Here is a 15,760-nt window from a genome sequence, read left to right on the forward strand (position 1 = left end):
GCCTGTTCCCAGTGAAAATATTCTGTAAGGGGGCGGGGGTGGGGATTGACATTCTCAGAAGAAGGAAAACTAAGAGAACTTCACCACCAGCACCTCTGCCCTCAGCCTGGGGGAGGAGCTGTAATCGGAAGGGACATAGACCTTGAATGATGTGGGGGTTAGGGACTCTGGACCCCGCATCCCCCCAACACAGGTGAAAATCCGCATGTAACTTTTTAATTAGTCTCTTTATCCATAACTGCAATGGTGTTACCGTACAGAAGTTATTTACAAGTGGTGGTAATGTGTTACGAAGTAAATTACCTAGAAAGCAGCAGAAACACACAGTGAATGTATGTAAAACTTTGTGATGTTTACAAACGCATCTTTTATATGATCCTCAGCTCTGTAGTGTTTCAGGCTATGTTCTTAGAGAAAGAAAACAAAATGCTCAAGATGGGATTTGACTCCATTAAAAACACAGCTGGAGGGAGCTCCTTGCCTCTGTGTCCCTTGGTGGTAGGCAGGCAAGTGGCACAGCTAGGCCACAGTGTGTGACATCTGACCCCCAAAAACTTACCTAAGAGCCTCCTGTGGACCAGAAGCCTTACCGGTGTCATAAACAGTTGGCAAAGACCTCTTTTGTGTGTAATATGTGTTGTGTGCTGTATTAAAATAGAGTAAGCTAGACAAAAGAAAATGTTACTAAAATTGTAAGGACGAGAAAGGACATTTCTAGTGCTGTCCTTTGTCGAGAAAACCCGAGTGTGAGTGGACCTGCACAATTTAAGCCCATGTTGGTCACGGGTCAGCTGTGACGGGAGAAGGCCTGGCCCATGAGGAAGAAAGAGCATGGCAAGCAAACACAGGTAAACCCAGTAGACTTCCCTTCTCGTCTACCTTCTGCATGAAGTGCAGTGGTCACAGCGGAAACGACGGGGCTGTGCAAGGTGGCTCTCCGTGGAAGGAGGAGTTGTTGAGACGAGTGCATCGTGAGTGGGAGAGGTCAAGGGTCATCTGGGGGCTGAGGTTCCTACATGTCGCCGGGACTGGGACGAGGATGTGGACAGTGAGTGACCTCTGTGCGTGCCCCGTAAGGAGATGGGACTCAGAGGCATGGGAAACAAGTCCACATGGAACTGTGGAACCCATGGGAAGACAGGGAAATGAAAACAGAGACTGCTTTTTCCTAATAACCCCAAACTGAAGAGATCCAGCTGCATGGGAGTGGGAGAGTGGTTAAAGCAGGACGGTCTCTGGCACAGGGCTGTCTGCTTACAGATGAGCAGGTTCCGCGTCCTCCTGGATGTCCCGGAAGTTGTGGCAAGCTGCACGTGTGCTGGAAACAAGGAGCAGGGGAGAGGTTGCCAGGGGTTCAGGAGGTGGGAGTGTGTGAAAGCACACAGTCCCCCTGGGGACAGGAGGCTTTCCTGCTTGGTGTGGTGTCACCATGCTACGACTGTCAGCATTGTGCTTCCTTAGTGTTGGCAGAAACCCTGCTGTCACATTTGCATGTTGGTCTCCAGTCCTCTCAGAATGGAAAGCTTACCTCAGAGAAGGGGAGTCACGGTGCTGTCCGCCTCACGGTCATAGGGAGACTCGAGAGGGGCCAGCCGAGGGGGCCTCTGGGACTAGGACTCCGGTTCGCTCTTCTCACTTGGGTCCCCTTGACGTTGGGCTGAGGCCAGGAGACCTCTTCAGAAGGTTGGCATCAGGGGCACCTGGGTGGCTCAGTGGGTTAAGCCTCTGCCTTCGGCTCGGGTCATGGTCTCAGGGTCCTGGGATCGAGCCCCGCATCGGGCTCTCTGCTCAGCAGGGAGTCTGCTTCCCCCTCTCTCTCTCTCTCTGCCTGCCTCTCTGCCTACTTGTGATCTCTGTCTGTCAAATAAATAAATAAAATTAAAAAAAAAAAAAAGTTGGCATCACTTTGCTCTCCATCCTTTCTCCCTTTTGGCTGGAGGACCATGGGGGATGGGGAGGAAAGCTGGGGCGACCCTGAGGAAGAGGAGGAAGAGGCTGTCAAACGTGGCGAGCAGGGCCTGGGCAGAGGTGGGGTCCTGGCCACTGTGTGCCTCCTGAATCCCCACCTTCTGTCAGATAGTTCTGGTCCCTGCAGACCCCCAGCTGAGGCCCTGGTGGTTCTGGTGCGTCTTGTGCTCGGCGAGGCATATCAGGAGCGCGTCTGACAGGACACATAACCCTGGAGTGACCTTTCCGCATGGGCTCAGTTGACTTTCCATTACAGCTGATCGCTGAGGAAGGGGTGGACAGCCTGAATGTCAAGGAGTTGCAGTCGGCATGTCGGGCACGAGGCATGCGGGCCCTCGGGGTCACGGAGGACCGTCTGAGAGACCAACTGAAGCAGGTATGTGGCTAAAGGGCTTGCCTGTGTCCAGCCAGTGTAGATGGGCTTGTGGTGGAAAGACACCCCCAAACTCCAGGGGCAGCTGGATTTGGATGAGGGTGCGCAGTGGCCTGGCTCTGTCGTGTGCTCACGTACCTGTGTGTTCACTCCTGGCTGATATTCCCATCCTGACTGTCCCACTCTGGTCCTGTGTGGACAGATGAGGACTCGGTTAACCTCCCTTAAAATCCCAGTCTGCCTTATAACTTATGAGGCCAGGGCCTTCTGCGTAACTAGGACCCAGGCCAGCCCAGCCTGAGCGTCTCTTTTGGCTGTGCTGTGCTTTCTCCTGCAGCTCAGAGGGCCCTTGGTCCGCATCCAGAGCCCAGGTCTGCAGCTGGCATCAGTTTGTGTAGGTTAGATGTTGGAAGGGGACATCCACGGCCCTTGAGCTGTCACATCAGAAGACCTAACGCATGGCTGCGCCCCCTCTCCACCCCCGACTCGACTCCCTGTCTGGGGTTGTCCTCCACGTGTAGACAGAGACGTGTCCACACCTGTTTCTCCTCTTTCAGCACATGCACTTTTGAGCATATGGGTCCCCTGGTGGAAATTTCTCCACAGGCTGAGTCCCCCTGTGTCTTCCCCGGGCAGCCTTCCTTGAGCACAGCTGGCCACGTGTGCTTGCGGGCCGCTGTTGCAAGTCCAAGTCTGTAGGTTTCCCTGGTCGTGGGTCCTCCGTTTTGTCTCAGCTTCTGTCCTGTGTACAGTTTGTGTGCAAACCCTGTGTTGGTCTGGTCAGTTTGAACGCTGTCTTTCTGTCACTAACACCCCTCCCAACAGTGCCTAGCCCTCACGGGGCCAGCAGAGCCCTGAGAGCCTTCTGAGACCACAGCTGCTGATCCCGAAGCATCTGTGGCGCTTGGACGTGAAGAGCTTTAGGGGCGGCTAGTGGTGCAGTTGGTGGAGTGGCCGACACCTCAGCTCGTGATCTCAGGGTCGAGATGGAGTCCCATGTTGGGACTTTGCCCCACCTCATAAAAAAAGTAAAATAAAAATTAAAAAATTAGTAAATGGAGCAGTTCATTAACAGAGTGTGTGGTCGCCACACTCCATGCTTTCTGAGCCTAGCGGCCAGGCTGCTAGTGCTCCGCTCGTTCACGACCCTGGGGGCATCTCAGGCTTGGTTGGCTGAGGTGGGCATCAGGTCCTAAGAGGCAGGAGTAGGTGGGCCTTGTAGAAACTGAGGAGTCTTGTTTTTGGGGAGCCCTTCCTTGAGTGAGCTAGTGAGTCCATCTACTCCAGCCCCCCTCTGCCATGAAACTGTAAGAGAGAAGATCCCAGGGTCCAGGTCCCAAGAGAGGCCGGTGGGAGGCGGCCAGCAGAGCCTATCTTTTCCCCCAACTGCAGTGGCTGGAGCTGCACCTGCACCAGGAGATCCCGACATCCCTGCTCATCCTGTCCCGGGCCATGTACCTCCCGGACACCCTCTCGCCCGCCGACCAGCTCAAGTCCACGCTGCAGACGCTCCCAGAGATCGTGGTATGTGTGCCAGGAGACTGCATCTGTGGCTTGCTCTGGAAGGCAGGGGGCCCTCTCACTTCTGGGGATGCTCCCCACACTGTCTCGTCAGTCCGCTCTGATGCTGAGGGTTCCTGTGACAGCACAGAAGGTGCCCCTCAGCCGCCTTGCAGCATGTCCAGCAGACGGAGTTCCCAAGTGGGAGTCCAGGTGCAGGTGGTCTGGGGGTGCCATGGGGGCACCTCAGGCCACAGACACCCCCTCATAGTCTCCCCTTTGTGCAGGCGAAGGAGGCCCAGGTGAAGGTGGCCGAAGTGGAAGGTGAGCAGGTGGACAACAAGGCCAAGCTGGAGGCCACGCTGCAGGAGGAGGCAGCCATCCGGCGTGAACACTTGGAGAAGGAGCTGCAGCGGCGCCCCGATGCGGCGGTAAGCGACCGCCGGGTCCCTGTGCCTGCCTGGGCAGCGCGGGAGCCACACGGAGCATTGGGACAAGCTAAGGCCGTCTGCTCCAGCTTTTCTAGAAGCTGTTTGTGGAACCACGTCGAGAGGGTCCCTCTGGCCCGTCTCCTGTCTTCTGCCTGGAGTGCCCAGGGGACGGGATTGGCTGCCTCTCCAGTGGCCCGGGTGCCAGCGCCCAGTGTGGCTGGCTCCACCAATGGGCAGAGGGACAGCACAGTGCCCATGTTCTCTTTGGGCCCCCCCGGCCTGGGCAGTGGGTGTGTTTGCTCTGGAGGCCATGGGGCAGCTTCGTGCACTTGTCAGAGAAGGACTGAGGATGGACATAGGTGCTGGTACAGTGTTAGACGGGAGCCTCCATGGACCTGGCGAGTGCCAGTGCACAGCTGCATGAGTCGTGGAACGTGCCCATCAGAGCCTGGCGGGGACACCTTGTGGGAGACACCCCGACCCCCCAACGCTGGCTGCCGGGCTTTCATGAAAACCTCCACTGGCGCGTGGCCGGCCTGTTGACAACGCGCCCTCAGTCTGTGCTGGCGCTGACGCTCCAGGACAGCAGCTGGGGTGCCATTTGGTGCTGAGCCGGCGGTGGCCTTGCATTTCAGAAGGAAGTGGAGCCGGAAGTGGCGGCAGAGGCTGTTCCTGGGAGGCCTGCGGCCGAGCTGCAGCCCAGAGTGCCTGAGGTGACCCTGCCGTCAGAGGCCCTGAAGGACACGGCCCCTGTCCTAGAAGGCTTGAAGGTAACCATGCACGCAGGCCCGGAAGGCAGGCCATGTTGGAGCCCAACAGGAGGGTGAAGAAGGGGCTGGCTTGTGGGGCGGGGGTTCCAGAGGCACCATGGCCTGGCTCAGGGTGACAGCAGATGGTCGTGGGGGGGTAAGGGGTGAGGCTGCAGCTTGGAGGTGTTCTCAGGAGGCCCAGGTTGCTGTGCGAACGGCAAGCTATGCTCTGAACTCTGGGCCTGAGTGGCTGGAAGGTGGAGGTGCCTGGTGCTTGGCCCCCTGGACCCTCTGTCCTCCCAGTGGCTGCACAGTGGGAAGGAGGGGGAGCTGGTGTGATCCCCACCCAGCCTGATGTGCTGGGCACCCTAGCAGGATACTTCTTTCTAGGGGGTCTGACTGTCCAGGTGGTAGCCACTTCCCACGTGGGACCCCTTCTGTCTGGAACTGCCAGGTGTTGGGTACGGGAAGTCTCTTCAGACAGACGGCAATGTCGGTTTGGCAGCTGGAGTAGGAGAGAGACCAGGGCCGTGGATTCGTGTTGGTGGGGGGTGGGGGAAATTCAAGTGAGGTCCCAGAGGGGCCGGGACACGGTGGCCTCCACGTTCGAAGGCCGGAGGAGAGACGAGGCTGTAGAGGAACCACTTGTGCTCCCACCATGCCTATACCTAGTGGGGAGAGTTGTTTCCAGGGGAGGGTGGGCCTCATCAGGAGCATTGAGGGCTGGGTGGGGGAGGCCTGAAGACAGACCCCTAATGGGGAGGGTGAGGTCGTCCGTGGCTCAGTAGGAGCAGTTGTGGGGCAGAGCTGGAAGGAAAAGCTCCCCTGTGGGTGTCTCAGGGTGGAGCTGCCGGGAGGAGGGGGAATGCCAGCCTTCTCCAGGCCCGTGGGGAAGGAAGGCCCCACTGTGGCAGGCCGCAGGGAGAGCTGGTCTCAGGGAGGATCTAGACCGCTGTTGCAAGAAGACTCGGGGTAGCAGATCCGAGCTGGTGCAGCTGCCTAAGACTCTGGTTCTCAGAGGCCATGTGTTTGGGTGGAGGAAGGTGTGTGGGACAGGCCTGTGAGGTGGGAGGCCAGGGCCATTCTGGAAACAGATGTACTGGTAAGGACACATCGAGGAGGTTGGGAGGAATAGGGTCCCAGGAATCTGGGACCAAGCTGGGCTCAAAGGGTGACTCAGGGAGGGGTCAGGGTCATTTTTAAGGGGGTGGAAGGCTGGGACATGGACAGCTGAGCAGAGATGGAGCCCTGCTGGGCCCATGGAATGCAGCTCGGGAAGAAGGGGCACTTGTTATTAAATAGAGCTGGGACAGTGACTGTCTTCATGGAAACAGATGCAACCCCTTTCCAACGGATAATGTGAAAGGGCAGTTAGACCGGTCAGAAGAACTGAGGTTTGGTGAGGATTTCTTAGCAAGAAACACAAACCTTTACAAAACTGACAGCTACGAGCCTTTGTTCCCTGGAAAGTTACTGTAAGGAGTGAGAAAAGCAAGTGCCTCCGTCCCCATTTGCAGTGCGACCTCATAGGTTTTACCTCTCCTGGCCGTCTGCTGGGGCTGCACAGAGAGCCTGATTAGTTCTCCCTTGGGTAAGGACATTGAGCTTGTGGCTGAAAGCCTAGGGAAAGCCAGACCCATGTGGCTTCACAGGCCCCAAGTTTCTAGGGAGATCCTTCAGTGCTCCACAGAGTGTTCGCAGAAAGCCGAAGAGGGGGACCGTTTCCAGCTCCTCCTGAGATGGGCGTTAGCTGATGCCAGTACCAGATCGCTGGGAGAGCACTGCACAGCCATATCTTTCGGGACGCAGATGTACAAGTTCTGAACCAACTCTTAGTAAATCAGACGCAGCTATTCTGTGAAAAGGCTAATACATCGTGATCTCCTGGGAATACAAAACAACAGTCAGTATAACGAGCGTATTGACAGAATGAAGAGAAAAACCACGTATGAGCATCTCGATAAATGCAGAAAAAGCACTTCACAGAATCCAGTATCTGTTCTGATTAAAAAAAAAAAAAAAAAAAAAAAAATTTCCCAGCGAGCGAGTCGAGGAGAACGCTCTCACCCGACGGGGAGCTTCTGTGGAAATAGCTGCAGCTCGCTCGGTCCCTGGCATCCGCACTGGCTGCCCCGTTCAGCAATGTGCCGAGGTTCTGGCCAGCACAATTAGAGGAGGGGAATGAGAGCACCCAGTCGGAAGGGGGGAGCGAAACTGCCTGTCCGCAGAGGGTGTGAGCAGCCGAAAATGATCGCCGCTTCTCTGGGCCGTTGATGAGCAAGCGACCGGCAGTCTCAGTATGGCGGACGGTCCCTGCAGGGAGCCCCTGGGCTGAGTCTGACAGTATCGCAACTGCACTGTACCGCCAAATGCTGAGGGGCCGCTGAGGTTCCTTACCTCCAACGGGTGTTCTGCGTTTGTGTGTGCTGGGGTCCTCGTGAGGTGTCCATTCTGCCGCTGATGCCCATGTCTGGACCCATCAGCATCCCAGCAGGCTTGGTGTGGAAGTGGGCAGGCTTGTTCTAGAACATGCGTGCAGACTGAGAGGAGCTAGGATGGCCTGTGGTGGAGGAGCAGGTTTGGTTTGTCCTCTGGCTGGGAAGCTGTTCGGCCCCTGGAGGCCCAGGACAACACAGAGGTGGGGAGGGGGGCTCCCAGTGAGGCGGGGGGACGATGTCCTACCTGCATGAGCTCACCGTCTGGGATGTGTTTGAGCTGCTGGAGAGCAGCTCCGAGCCAGCCTGGGCACAGAAAGGTTTTGGGTGGCCGACAGGTCTCTGTCAGTTGGTGATGGTGTCCTGGGCTTGCATGCGTGGTGGCACAGGCACACCTGGGCACGTGGGGGCAAGGATGGGGACTGTGCGTGTGTCTGCTGGCCTCTGTGTGCACGTCAGGAGCAGACGGTGTGGACAGAAGAGCTGCTGAGTACTCTGGAGGTGGGGGGTCAGTAATGATTTTCCTCCAGCCAGGTTTCTGTTAGGGCGCTTGTGTGTCCTCTTTGCAGGAAGAGGAAATAACGAAAGAGGAGATCGACATACTCAGCAATGCCTGCTCGAAGCTGAAAGAGCAAAAGTCGTCCCTGACCAAGGAGAAGGAAGAGCTGGAGCTGCTCAAGGAGGATGTGCAGGACTACAGCGAGGTGGGCGGCAGTGTCCTGGGGATGTCCTCTGCCCCCTTCTGGGCCAGCCAGTGGTCTCTGTGCAGCTGAGTGCCCGGGCTCTTTGCTCCTGGCATGGGCTGCTTACCCTGGCAGTCCATAGGCCCATGAAGGGACCAGACCAGCAGTCTAGTCGCTTGATAAATGAAATCCTCGTTGCAGTCATGTTTCCTTGGAAGACATTTCTTTCTTACACACTAACTTTTTTCATTTATTGATTTATTTGTTGTTGTTGTTGTTGTTTTAAGATTTTTTATTTATTTATTGGACAGAGATCACAAGCAGGCAGAGAAGCAGGCAGAGAGGGGTGGGCGGGGGAGCAGGCTCCCTGCTGAGCAGAGAGCCCGATGTGGGGCTCAATCCCAGGACCCTGGGATCATGACCTGAGCCAAAGGCAGAGGCTTAATCCACTGAGCTACCCAGGTGCCCTGTTCGTTTTTTAAAGGAAAACCTGTCTGTTTTATAAATGTTACTTCCAAATCTGATTTGAAAGCGCTGTTTCAGGGCGCCCGGCTGGCTCAGTTGGGTGTGTGATTCCATCTCAGGGTCATGAGCTTAAGCCCCATGGGAGCTGTGGAGCCTACTTCATGAAAGAACTGTTTTCGTAGATCCATTGGGAAAAGATGACTAGTTTTGAGATTGGTGAAAATAATCAGCCATGTTCATGGCAGGCCTGTTGACACAGTGGTTCTCTGTTGGAAATCCGGGGTTCACCAGAAATGCTGAGCCCTTCGCCTCATTCCCAGCCCCATCTTCCATCCTTCCCTGTAGTGCCTGCTTATGAGGACGGTCATGACTTGGGATTTAAGAAGGCATCTTCTATTCCCCAATTTTTTCATCCATCTATTTATTCTTTTTAACAAATATAAAGAAAGTTGAGCTTCACATAGATACTATTTCCTTTGCAACACAGACCATATTTGAGTTTGCAAAAACAAGTGATTTAGGGGCACCTGGGTGGCTCAGTGGGTTAAGCCGCTGCCTTCGGCTCAGGTCATGATCTCAGGGTCCTGGGATCGAGTCCCGCATCGGGCTCTCTGCTCAGCAGGGAGCCTGCTTCCCTCTCTCTCTCTCTCTCTGCCTGCCTCTCTGTCTACTTGTGATCTCTCTCTGTCAAATAAAAAAATAAAATCTTTAAAAAAAAAAAAAAAAGTGATTTGTATGAAAGGTGCAGACATGATTGTGCAGCTCAATTCGCAACCTGGAATTTATTACCTTTGGGTTAATTTAACTACTTTTACAAGGTAAACAGAGTTGTATGGGTCCTTTTTATTTTATTTTTTTAAAGACAGTCTTTTACGACTCCATAATTTCGTTAGGATTTGCAAGAGATCCAGAAGGAGCTTTCGAAGACCGGCGAAGAAATCTATGTAGAGGAGTCGAAAGCCAGCAAGAGGCTGACAAAGAGGGTGCAGCAGATGATCGGGCAGATCGATAGCCTGCTCTCACAGCTGGAGGCGGGCGCAGAGGCTGGCAGGCTGGGTCCCACCGCCGAGCAGCCACCTGCAGGGTGAGCGTGGCCCCGATGCTGGGCACTGGGAGCTGAAGTTGCACTTGTTGGCCCTGGTGTCCAAGCCCTGAGCTTTCACCCCATGGTTCCAGCCAGAAGCCTAGCCCCATCTCCATCTCCACTTGTCGCTAACCGTTTTACTGAAGGAGCTCTTGGGGTCCTCTCTTCTGCTCACACACGCACACACATGCACACACGTACACCTGCACACGCACGCATACACACAGGCACACACATGCGCACTTTGGCCAATGTCAGGACCACTATTCCCCGCCCCCAACCCTTACTCTCCAGGCACTATAGGCCACATCTGTCCCCAGACTGCCATCAAGCTGGTCCTTCCAGAATGTGCCTAGGATATAGCTCCCTTGGACCATCCCCTGCCACCTCTCTTCCTGAAGCCCCTACACATAGGCGCTCAGTGTTGCCGCCACTCTGGAGGTCATCGTGTGAGTGAGGAGCTGTCGGGCTGCTAACCAGTGTGCGTATGGGCCGGGCACTGTGCTCTGAGTGCCTGCATCTCTAAGAGGGAAGGAGGGCTGGCTGTAGACTTCCTGCTGTCCCCAAGTTGGGGGGCCTTCACCCCCAGACGAGGTCCGTGCCCTTCCTGAGTTGACCTGCTGGGCTGTGTCATTGTTTCAGCCCACCTGCCCTCCTCGGTCAGAGGGCAGCACAGCCATACTCGGCCCCTGCCCCCCAGGCCACTACACACACAGGCCTGAGGACCACTGCCCAGGAACCATGAGGCTCTGTCCTCAGCAGTGGAAAGGCTTCCTGGGGGGCAGTGCCCAGGGAGACCTGGGACCAAAGGAAGAATTCTGGGTTTGTGTCCAAGTTGGGTGGGAATTCCCAAAGGCAGGGGCTGGGGAGCTCTGGAGGGAGGGTTGCCTGGGTTAAGGCTGACCCTTAGGAGGCCTGGTGGGGCTGTGGGTGTGGCTGTGCCACAGGCAGGCTCTGTCCCCCCCAACCCCTAGGGAGACTGTCATCAGCATCGCTGAGCTCATCAGTGCCATGAAGCAGATCAAGCACATTCCAGAAAACAAGCTCATCAGCTTGGCCTCCGCGCTGGATGAAAACAAGGACGGCAAGATCAACATCGATGACCTTGTCAAGGTGAGTTGGGACCAAGTCAGGGCTGCCTGGCCCAGCCAATGGCTGGGTCTGGGGGGGATATTTTCCACATGTACCCCGTCTCTGTCCTCTAAACCCTTGGCTTAGTCAGGATGTGCACCTAGAGCAGCCCGTCTGCATTTTGACTGGACACTAAGCCTCTTGCGTCCTCTGGTGGGGCTTTGGCACAGTCAGGAGAGTGCAATAGCTGTGGGGTGTCTAGGGCAGACTCAGAGGGAGGGGATGTGTCAGGCTGTCCTCCGGGCCAGACTTTAGCAGGTGCTGCCTGAACCCTGAGGAGGGCTGAGCGAAGCACTGGGGTCCCTGGGGCCAGGGGTTGGGCAGCTCAGGAGACTGGGAATGGGATTCCACCTTGATGAGAGGAACTCTGCGGAGGGTGCACTCTCCTGGCTGTTCGCACGGCTTCTGGTCTCTAGCTGGTTAGTGGTTATCCCCAGGTTTACCGAGCATAGGTGCTAATTGACTGGGGTCCTATTGAAGGACCAGGAGCACATGCTGATGGCTTCACTTTGGCAGCAGCAGAGGCTGGGAGGCCTGTGCCCACTCCAGCTGCCCCTTCCTTGGGGCCCCTTCCATGCTGTGGATGGCAGCTCAGATGCTCTCGCCCTGCACACCCAGAGCCACGGGGGTGAGAGATTCCTGAGGAGTCTCTGTCTAGGGCATGCCCTGACCCTGCGGCCTCATGGTGCCGCCCCCGCACTCCCTCCCCAACCCCTGTATCCTCACAGAGCCTGTGTCTCCTGCTCTATGAGCCCCTCTCTCATAGCTTTTTTAAAAGATTTTATTATTTAAAGAAAAAAAAAATTTATTATTCATTTGACAATGCACAAACGGGGAGGGGCAGAGAGAGAAGCAGGGTCCCCACTGAGCAGGGAGCACGGCATGGGGCTTGATCCCAGGACCCCAGGATCAGATCCTGATTTGAAGGCAGATGCTTAATCCCTGAGCCACCCAGGCGCCCCTGCCTCATAGCTTTAACCTGGCCTCGGGCTTTGGAGGTCTGGTACTGCAGAACCAAGGCAGCGGAAGGACCCCAGTGGTCCTCTTGCTGGGATGGAGGAGCTGGGCTCCACCTCCCCTGCATGCTCTGCTGGGAAGGCGCTGTGTGGGGGCAGGGTCACCCCTGAGCCCCTCGTCCCTTTCTCGTGTGTGTAGGTGATCGAGCTGGTGGATAAAGAGGACATCCACATCTCCACCAGCCAGGTGGCCGAGATCGTGGCCATGTTGGAAAAGGAGGAGAAGGTGGAGGAGAAGGAGAAGGCCAAGGAGAAGGCTGAGAAAGAGGCCGCCGAAGTGAAGAATTAGGGCCTGCCCCTGTCCTGGGCACCTTGGGGCACCTCCCGTATTGGCCTCCGTCCCACAGTGCCGGTTGCCGGGCCCTGCTGTGCTAGTGAAGGCTTTGAGGTGATTCTTAGTGACAAACCTAATATTTTGTCTGGAATAAATCAAACTTCCATAATCAAGTAATTTTTAATTTTCATCATTCCATGAAGATTCATTCAGTCTGGAATCCCAAACCCTTCCAGGGAATCATGTCTGGATTCACAGAGTGGCACGATGCTTCCGTGGCCCCAGCTGTGGTAGCCCCAGCCATGGTGGCCACATGTATAGCCCGCCGATGGCCGGGGAGTCATGGCTGTACACCGGCTTCCTGGCTCCGGAGGTGGGTCCAGGGCAGGAAGGTGCCTCCCTTCCAGCGTGCGCCGTACCCTGCTGGTGCCTGTCCCAGAAGGAGAAAGGGTCTGCTGTGTGGACGCCCCATGCCTGTGGAGCTTGAGGCATACAGATGGGGAGGACAGAAGCACAGCCCACCGTGGCTCGAGAGAAGACATGCCTGTTATCTGCGGACCTGGAGTCCTGACCGGCAGCCTACGTAGCAGTGATTCCTGCACATTTCCAGAGTCGTCTGTGGCACAAGTGGGATGCTTTGGCCTCTGGACAAGCACAGATCTGCGACAGGGACGTGGTACCTTGTGCAGGCCTCCTGTGACGCCAGCTCTTGCTTGGTTTAATCTCTGGCGTGGCCCTAACCCTTTAACCAGCTGACTAGTACCGGATGTTTGCACACCACTGTGCGTCCTCCCTGTAACAGCACGTGAGAGTTATGCTGGGAGAGATGCTCATGAAGCCCTTAGAAAGTAAGGCTTTCCACTTGACTGATCATGGTGTCGTGGCTTTCAGAAAGTGTCTCCTTTTGGGTGGTCTGCATGCCATTGCCCCCGTGGGTGACCGAGTGGATCGTGCTGAGCATCCAGGGACGGTGAGGGGCGCTCCGGGCATACACGCCTGCCGTAGCATTGCTCTTAGACTTTCTGGACCCATTGGCCGGTGGCTGCGCTCCTGCTCCCGGGGTGGGGCATCCTGAGGGGCTTTCAGAAAGGCGGCACCCCTGGAGGGGGGCCGGCCCAGCGCTCGGGCTTCGGGATGTCGGGCTCGCCTGGCGCACCCCGCAGCTGGAGTGGGGCAGCATCCATGGGCTTGGCGTCTGGCCATCTCAGCACCCCCGGCAGCTCGGGTAGGGGTGCTCTATGGGGGCTAGGGCTGTGGTCTCAGCTCCGTCAGACCTGTCCTTCAGACACCAGGTCTGTTATGGGCAAGAACGTTTTCTTGGGGGAATGCAGGCATAGGTTTGGAAGACCTAGGAACAGAGTGGCCAGGTGACCCAGGACAGGAGCATGAGGGCCCAGGAAGGATGGCTTCTAAATTACTTGAAATGTTTTACTCAGCCATTAAAAAGGAAACTTGACAAAATAGGAATAAAATTCTGTATTCTCAAATGTAAACCTTTGTAAAGTAACAGTTGGGTTCTAAAGGGGTTTTATTTCGATTATTTGAGAAAGAAGTATATATATTCTAGATGCTAATTAAAATATTTATGAATTACCTTACACTTCCTTTAGTGGTATGATATTGAGCTGTAGGAAGTGGGTGCACAAGCTTGGGGCCGCTCGTGGGCCCTGCGAATGGCGGCTGTCTTTCTAGCGAGCAGTTCTTTGGCACCCAGTCAGCTGTGCCCAAATCCCGTTTACACCCTCGCCGCCCTGGCCTGGCGTCCTGAGCAGCCCCACGGTGTGGTCACCACCACGGCTAGCCCCTTCGCTGCGCCCCCTGCTGTCTGCGTCTTCCAGGGGAGACACTCGCCGCTCCAAACCCTGCCCCCATGCTGCCAGGCTTGCCGAGGGCCCGGGGCCCCTCCGGTGTTGGCCCCTGTGGCAACGATCCTGCGGTAGGCCCCCCTTGATGTGGGGGATCTTCCTGTCCTGAGCTGTTAGCTGCAGCAGAGAGTTGGGTCCCGGTGCAGGCACAGCAGCGCTAAGTCTCTAAAGCCATTCTGCACAGTGTGGCTTGCAGGGGTGGCTCCCTCGGCCTTCCTGTGTCACCTCCGGAGGGGCCTGCGGTGTCCACACCCCTTGAGAAGGAAGCAAGAGTTCTTAGCACGGGTTTCATCCTCCACGTTTTAAACACCCGCTCTTGTAGTTGGGATTCGGGAAGATAGCGTGTGGCTTCTAGATCCACATCTAGATGTGGATATCGAAATCCAGACTTTTTGGAATATCGAAATCTAGACTTTTTTAAAAAATGAAGGGCACTTTGTAATTTCTAAAGAATAACCTCCAGGCGGTGGTTCTCACAGTGCGGCCCTGGGCCGGCTGCACCTGAGAACCACCACCACCCCACCCCCCCGGCTGTGTATAAATGTCATTTTTTAGAAATAGTGTTTTTATTAAAATGCTAAGTTAATGTTCCTATAATAGCTCCAAGTAGGATCTTTGAACTGTATGACACATCAGAAGTCAAGGTGGAAGCCATCTGAATCGTTGGAATGTCTGCCTTTGTGACCACTTGGGGGTCCATTTCTATCTTTGCGGCGGAAGGGGGTGGTCCGTGGCCCGTGGGTGTGGCTGTGCTGCTGGGAGGCCAGGTTCCAGATGGATGTCCGCCTGGCGGAACCATGCCCAGGTAGCCTCCGCTGCACACTGGCTTCACGTCCTGTCTGACTGTGCCCCCAGTCGGACCCCCGTGCGGCGGGTAGGCGCTCAGTGTGATGTCCGGAGGAGGGTTAATAAAGCACTGTCGTGATGACCTGTCCACTGTGCACTGCTTGCTTTGTCCAGACTGGGAAAGAGGCCACTGCCTGACCAGGCTTTCCCCCGACCCCAGCCCTCAGTGGATGCTGTGGGACCTGGGGAGACAGGACTGGGATCCCGGCTGAAGGATCACCCAGGAGGGCCCAATTCCATTGGGAAAGACTCTGAGGACTCTGAGGACTCCTGAGAGTGGGGACGGTGATGCCCAAAGGTGTGCACTCCACTGAGGGGGTCCTTGATGATGCAGGGGCCATCCCTCCACTACAGCCCGCTCCCCAAGCCTGGACAGGGCCCAGAGAGCTGGCTAGGGCTGCCTGCACTCTACCCCCCAGTAGAGAGCTGAGAGGGCTGCCAGGCAGACAGGACAGACACAACGATGACCCCCGCCTCCCAGGTCCCTTCAGTAGACAGGCCGCCTCACTCTGAGCTGCGGACTTCCACCGTCTCCAGTGGCCTCACCATGGGCACCAGGCTGCATGGGGCTCTGTGTGGGATCCCTCCACCTTTGCTGAGTCCTGACACCCTGCCTGCACCCTGCCCAAGGGCCACCCTCACTAGTCTCCCATTTGTCCCTGAGGCCAGCCTTGGCTGTGTTTCCTCTGCCGTGTAGGTCTTGGGAGCTCGGACGCCGCTCTAGAACCGCGTGGGAGAGTTTATTTCTGTGGGTGCAGGTGTGAGTGGAGGACTGGTAGGTCTCCGCTCTTGCCTGCCCCCTGGCCTGGGCCCTGGGCCAACAGCTCCATCCAGGTTCTTTAAAATGCCCCGGCAGGCGCCTACATGCCCTCAGGGGAGTCAGGGGCCTGGTCGGGAGCGTGTTTCTCGTCTCCACAGTTCAGAAGGCCACGGAAAGACA

General features: G+C 56.3%; 1 protein-coding gene across 1 annotated transcript in view; it reads left to right on the forward strand.

Annotated features, from left to right (window-relative positions):
• Positions 1–14,907, forward strand: part of LOC111148931 (leucine zipper and EF-hand containing transmembrane protein 1) — a 40,216-nt gene extending 25,309 nt beyond the window's left edge. Inside the window, exons 7-14 of the mRNA XM_022505739.1 lie at positions 2,225–2,344; positions 3,734–3,865; positions 4,129–4,272; positions 4,908–5,042; positions 8,026–8,160; positions 9,498–9,688; positions 10,663–10,801; positions 11,975–14,907. Coding sequence (XP_022361447.1) covers positions 2,225–2,344; positions 3,734–3,865; positions 4,129–4,272; positions 4,908–5,042; positions 8,026–8,160; positions 9,498–9,688; positions 10,663–10,801; positions 11,975–12,124 — 1,146 coding nt within the window. The 3' untranslated portion in view covers positions 12,125–14,907. The remainder of the gene's footprint in view (positions 1–2,224; positions 2,345–3,733; positions 3,866–4,128; positions 4,273–4,907; positions 5,043–8,025; positions 8,161–9,497; positions 9,689–10,662; positions 10,802–11,974) is intronic.
• Positions 14,908–15,760: the final 853 nt, after the last annotated feature.

Source organism: Enhydra lutris, unplaced genomic scaffold, assembly GCF_002288905.1.
Source record: "Enhydra lutris kenyoni isolate GAN:26980312 unplaced genomic scaffold, ASM228890v2 scaffoldscaffold21, whole genome shotgun sequence".
Taxonomy (NCBI): domain Eukaryota; kingdom Metazoa; phylum Chordata; class Mammalia; order Carnivora; family Mustelidae; genus Enhydra; species Enhydra lutris.